This window comes from Tenrec ecaudatus, chromosome 10, assembly GCF_050624435.1.
Source record: "Tenrec ecaudatus isolate mTenEca1 chromosome 10, mTenEca1.hap1, whole genome shotgun sequence".
NCBI classification, from domain to species: Eukaryota; Metazoa; Chordata; class Mammalia; order Afrosoricida; family Tenrecidae; genus Tenrec; species Tenrec ecaudatus.
In genome coordinates, this window is record NC_134539.1 from 136757031 (window position 1) to 136762794 (window position 5764).

Genomic DNA, 5764 nt, shown 5'->3' on the forward strand with positions numbered 1-5764 from the left:
CCTCAGGAGGTGTGCATCTTCATCTGGCGGAAGAGCACACGTTCCTTTCAGTCCGTCAAGACAACCCCCCTCTGAGTTAGCGAATGAAAAACACAATGTTTCAGGTTTTCCGGTGCCAGAGGAAGAGTTTATTAGGAGCCTTCACTGCATTGCCCCAAACCAACAGAGTTGCAAGGAAGATGCATTCTACTCGTGTTCTGATCTGTAATGTGTCGGTCGCGCTATCGCATGCAATGAAATTACTTTAAAACCTCATTTGGATCTGTATTTGATACAGCATGGGAGGTTCTCTAAAAGTGCCACTATGGGAACAGATAGTCTTTGATCCTGTCGTGGCTTTACTGATTGAACTGGCAGATCTATCTTGCAGGCTCTTAAAAAAACCAAGCCAGGGAATTCAGTGGAAGCCTAGCGCCAACTCTGGGAACCTTGTGCTGGTGGGGTCGGGTTCTGCCTTTGACCCAAACAGGAGGGTTGCTGGGGCTGCTTGACTGAAGCAGAATGGACACTGAGCTCTGAAGTCCTTTCTCCTCCCTCTGGCAGTGGGGCCTCTAGCGCACAAAGGAAGTGCAAGGCCCGCATCGGGTACGTGGACCACAGGGGCCGCAGGGATTGGTGACGCAGGGTCCAATGGGCTTGTCACAGGCGTTGGTGGTCGCACAGGGGTTGCAGGGCAGGCTGCAGACAGAAAATCATTGGGGTAAGACAGAGCAATGGGAGCTGAAGAACTAGCAAGGTCGTAACCGCGCTGTGTAAGAAAACTGCTTTTCCCTGGACGGGCTTAAACAAAAAACCCCAGATGACCAATCCATTTCTGATAAGGCTATTCTTCATCACCAAGCATCCTCACGGGCCCAAAGGGAAAAGGACTTCGCTCATAACTCACTTGCAATCCTCGCTCTCCAGCAGGCCCCGGTACGTGTTGATCTCGCACTCCAGCCGGGCCCGCACGTCCAACAGCACCTGGTACTCCTGGTTCTGCCGCTCCAGGTCACAGCGGATCTCAGCCAGCTGGGACTCCACGTTGGTGATCATGCACTGCACCTGGGACAGCTGGGAGCTGTAGCGGGCCTCGGTCTCTGTCAGCGTGTTTTCCAGAGAGTCTCTCTGTGATGAGGAAGGAAGAAAATATCAGAGACAGTTCTTGGAAGGGTTTCCTTATATTGTCCCAAGGAAGCCATAAGCTTTAAGAGCTCAGGAGAGCTTCTGGTCGGAAAGGGGGCCCCAGTGACTTGATTCTCCCACCTCACAGCTCTCAGTAGGACAAGGGAGCAGCACCCACCAGGTTGTGCTGGGCCTGCAGCTCGATCTCCAGGGCATTGACGGTGCGTCTCAGCTCGATGATCTCGGCCTGGCAGGACTGCAGCTGCTCCGAGCTGGACACCACCTGCTTGTTGAGCTCCTCCGTCTGAAACAGCCAGAGAGGAGAAGACAGACGGGGATGGGAGCCTGCCTAAGGACACCGGGGGCTTCAGGGACAGAGGGCCACATACTCAGATGCCCACCTGCGTGGTGAACCATTCCTCCACGTCCCTGCGGTTGGTCTCCACCAGGGCCTCGTACTGACACCTGGTCTCGTTGAGCACCCGGTTCAGGTCCACGGTGGGGGCAGCGTCCACCTCCACGTTGAGACGCTCACCAATCTGGCTGCGCAGGGTGTTGACTTCCTGATGGGGGGGGGGAAGAGATAAAGTATCACAGAGAATACCGCTGCCCCTCTCGAAGCAAATGCCTCTCAATTTCCACCCCTCCTTGATCTTGGTTTCCTCCAGCCTCTCTTTAAGTTGTCCTGCATTCAGGGACCAATCTCTGGTTTCTCTTAAATCCACGGCTGCTTTCCATCCGCGGGAGTCAATGTACCACTCTCCGTTTGCAGGTGAACGACTGCGGTCTCGGGAAGGGGCAGGAATGGGCTCGCAGATCTATGACACGGTGGCCCAAGTTGAAAGTTGGTCCCCAAATGCCCAGGTTTCATGATTTTGCGAGGCTCCCCATAGCCTCTTGGGTGTTTGTTCCTAACCATGAGTCATAAAGAGGATACATTCTGGCTCACGTGGGACAATCAAATGCTTCCTTCCAAGTCTGCTCGCCTGGGATAGCGCAAACTAGGCGATGGAGTGTGGTGCTTCCACGGGGGCTTCTTGAGAGAAATAAGCCCCTGTTCACCAACTAATGGTCGTCGTCAGGGAGCAGCGTAGCCTAGCAGCTGAGTTTAAGCCTTGACCAACCCTATCTGGATCAGGCCTCCCCTCTGCTAATGACGACATAACATCTTCATCTCCCACGTGGCACCTGGACAAGGACCTACCTCTGAGATCCCAAAGCACTTAGCTTAACGGTTGGCACATGGCAGACACCTTGATTAATATGAACTCTCGAGTCCCTTGGGGGTCCAAATGACCAGCGTGACTGACAGCTAACCGAAAGATTGGAGGGTCCCGTCCACCCCAGAGCTGCCTCGGAAGAAAGGTGTGGAAATCGACTTCTGAAAACTCAACCAGTGACTAGCCTGTGGAGCTTGATTCTCCTCTGTCACGGTGGAGCCACCGTGACAGCAGCTGGCTTTGCACATTAAGGATTCCTGCTTATGTTGTTCTGGGATTTGTTGTCCCCCGCTTCTTCCATCCCCTGCCCCCAGCACATCTATCTTTACCTGCGCGGCTGGAAAACAATTTGTTCCCGGCTTCTTCTGGAGATCACTGAGTGATAGAAAGCGCTCCGGACCCAAGAGAGGAGAGCTACATTTTGCTTTCAGCAAGGCCCTCCCTGGCTCAACCTCCCTCTCCAGATAAAGGGGGGGGGGCTGGGCTTGGGGAGCCCTGCATGCCCATCGGCTCGGGTCCGGCTACTGGAGAGGCTGTGGGCTGCCTTGACCATGACCTTCCTCAGTGCCAATCTTGCCGATTTCTGTCACCCACCTTCTGCCGCTGGCAGAAAAATCCTCATCTCATACCATGAGCTTGAGATTACTCACACTCTTCACAAATCCATTTTTGTTTCCTTGGCTAATTGAGCCTTAACCAAGAGCCTTGCCCGCACCCTGGGGTGCTTGGGAGACAGGCACGGGCACGTTTGATCCTGTGGTTTTTTGGGGAAACTTCACCTGCTCGTGGTTCTGCTTGAGACACAGCAGCTCCTCCTTCAGGGACTCCACCTGGGCCTCCAGGTCGGACTTGCACAGGGTCAGCTCGTCCAGGATCCTACGCAGGCCGTTGATGTCGGCCTCCACCAGTTGCCGCATGGACAGCTCCATCTCATACCTGTGATCATAGGAGGCTCAGGGCAGGCAGGGCCAGAGCAGACCTGGCCCTGAGTCTGACTTGGTTTGGGTGGCCAGACAACCGGGAAGGAGGGTCTCTAGATTCCCACAAGTGTCTCATCCAGTTGGGTTTTGAGTACCCGCCAGTAACTCCTGGCAGGGGAAAAAAAATGCACTTGGGATTTTTAAAATAAACAGCCACTGGCCAAGGGAACAAGGCCCTGTAACGTGGGAGAGTTTAAAAACTAATACATTCCCACATTCCCATGGCAGAGTCCTGTGTGTGATGGAGCATCAGGAGAAGACGGAGCCCTCTCCGGTTCACAGCAAGACTCCCGGCTTCTAGAGAAACAGGTGACGACCCACTGAAGTGCTCTCGGAGCTCTGATGAGCGGCTGCTCTGTGGGGCCGGGAAGCACTTGGCAACAGGTATTCTCTGTGTGCCAGTGTGACCCAGAGGCTAAGAGAGGGAGGAAGGAGGGAGAGGAGGCAAAAGAGGCGGGTGCCCACTCACTTGGTCCTAAAGTCGTCTGTGGCCAGCTTGGCGTTGTCGATTTGCACCACCAGCCTGGCATTCTCGGCCTTGCTGCACAGGATCTAGAAAGGCCGGGAACATTCCAGAATAAGCTCGGGCTGGGTTGTTCTTAGCCAGCCTCAAGCCTTACTAAGCTGCTTGTGTGAAAGGGACATACCAGGAAAGCACAGTCTGTCTCAAGGACAAGAGACAGAAAAGGAGAGAGACATGCAAGAAAAATGCCAGCCCATGAAATGGGCTTTGTCGCTCCTAAGAAGCCGTACTGAGCAATGTATCATTGCGAAGATAGCATTAATTATAAATGCTTACTAGGTGCCAGGCTAGGAGCTGAGCTTGCAAAAAGACTGACCATTGTTTTTTCAGGCCAGGGTCACTTGCTACTGAGAAAAGGAAGGCACCGGCCATCAGAAGCCATCGCCAAGCCCAGACGGTTCCTCCTCTTCCTCAGCTTCCTTCAGAACTTTTCTCTGACCTCGGGGCAATAGCTGGGGAGCTGGGCAAAGGCATGGAAATAATAGGAGGCAGCTCTTAATTACAGCTTCTTTATGCTGAGTGCTGTTACCAGCCCAGCAGTCTTACACTGTGCAAATATTCACATCTAGCAGGCCTGGCCCTAGAGGCAATGGCCTGCCTGGCAAGAAACAACAGCCCTTGGGTTTCCATGAGCTGCAAAGTGAAGGTGGCTCCCTGATCGGATCTCTGGTGCTTTCCCTACAACTTCCTACAGGGAGGCGGTCTGGTGCCCACACCCTCACCTTCTGCTGGAGCTCCTCGATGGTCCGGAAGTAGGACTGGTAGTCCGGGCACACGTAGGGCACCTGCTGCTGGCACCACTCGCGGATGCGACCCTCCAGCTCCGCGTTCTCCCGCTCCAGCTGCCGCACCTTCTCCAGGTAGCTGGCCAGGCGGTCGTTCAGGAACTGCATGGTCTCCTTCTCGTTGCCATTGAAGGTGCCCTCGCAGAACCAGCCGCAGTTGCCCACGTTGGCGGGGATGTTGCTGGCCCCGGGCAGGGTGCAGCTGTGGCAGCTGGGAGGGATGCAGGGCCGGGAGCAGAAGCCGGTGCGGCAGCTCAGGCTGGGCAGAGAGCAGGTGTACGGCATGGTGCTGGGAGGGAGCGAGGTGTTTAGTTGAAGCGGAGTTCAAGACTCAGAGCATGTGGGTCTCCTGCCTCTGCAGAGCCTTTATACCCTTGCTGCGGAGGGTGGGGACATGGAAGGCAGCCTTTTTTAACTGTTTTACTCATTGGGTAATTGTCGGAAGCCCTTCCCCTTGGTGTGTTATGTGTTTCCTCCGAAGAGTCCCTCGCCTCATAAAAGACTTTACTTGGGCTTCTCGCTAAGTCAGGACTCCTCTGGCCGGCTCTGCGTAAGTGCTTTCCAGTGTGGCTTCAAAGAGCTGGACTCATGAAAGCCCTGGCCCTCATTAGTGGGGTGTGGCGGGCCCGGGGACAGGCCTGCTGCTCTGTTCGTACTTGGTGTGTCCAGAATCCTGAGCCAGGCCCCGGCTCTTGGCGCTGAGATGGAGGGCTCGCACGGCCCTTGCTCATATGTCTTCGACCCAGTCGATTTCGCACATGCTAAATCCCTAGTGCTCAGAAAGGAGATCAGATCGCTTCTCCAGCCGCTGAGCAGGGATAGCAGGCTGGCTCCCTCGGGCCCTGTATTTCCTGATGTGTTGAGCCTAGGGGCCTCTGCTCGGTCCGTATCATTTTAATCAACTCAATAACCGATCCTCATTGCGTCACACCTTCCACACGGGCAAGCCCGTGAGAAAGGGGGAGCAGGCGTCGCGCTCTCGTGGGTCGACCATCTCAAGAACAAAGGTATCACATGGGGGGGGGTCACCTGCCTGGGGCCAGGTGAGGCTAGATACTGTCACAGACACGGTCTCGCCACTCTTCACTGTGGTCTTCGAAGACAGATCAGATTGGCCCCCTTGAGCAAGCCACGGCTTAGGAAGTCGAGATT

General features: G+C 55.0%; 1 protein-coding gene across 1 annotated transcript; it reads right to left on the reverse strand.

The window, feature by feature from the left end:
* Positions 1 to 551: 551 nt before the first annotated feature.
* On the reverse strand, positions 552 to 4897 carry LOC142458331 (keratin, type I cuticular Ha3-I-like). The gene is made up of 7 exons (XM_075559357.1): positions 4550 to 4897; positions 3774 to 3856; positions 3104 to 3260; positions 1506 to 1667; positions 1283 to 1408; positions 887 to 1107; positions 552 to 678 (listed from the first exon to the last, which is right to left on the reverse strand). The coding sequence occupies exons 1-7, from the start codon at positions 4895 to 4897 to the stop codon at positions 552 to 554; spliced, it is 1224 nt and encodes a 407-aa protein (XP_075415472.1).
* Positions 4898 to 5764: the final 867 nt, after the last annotated feature.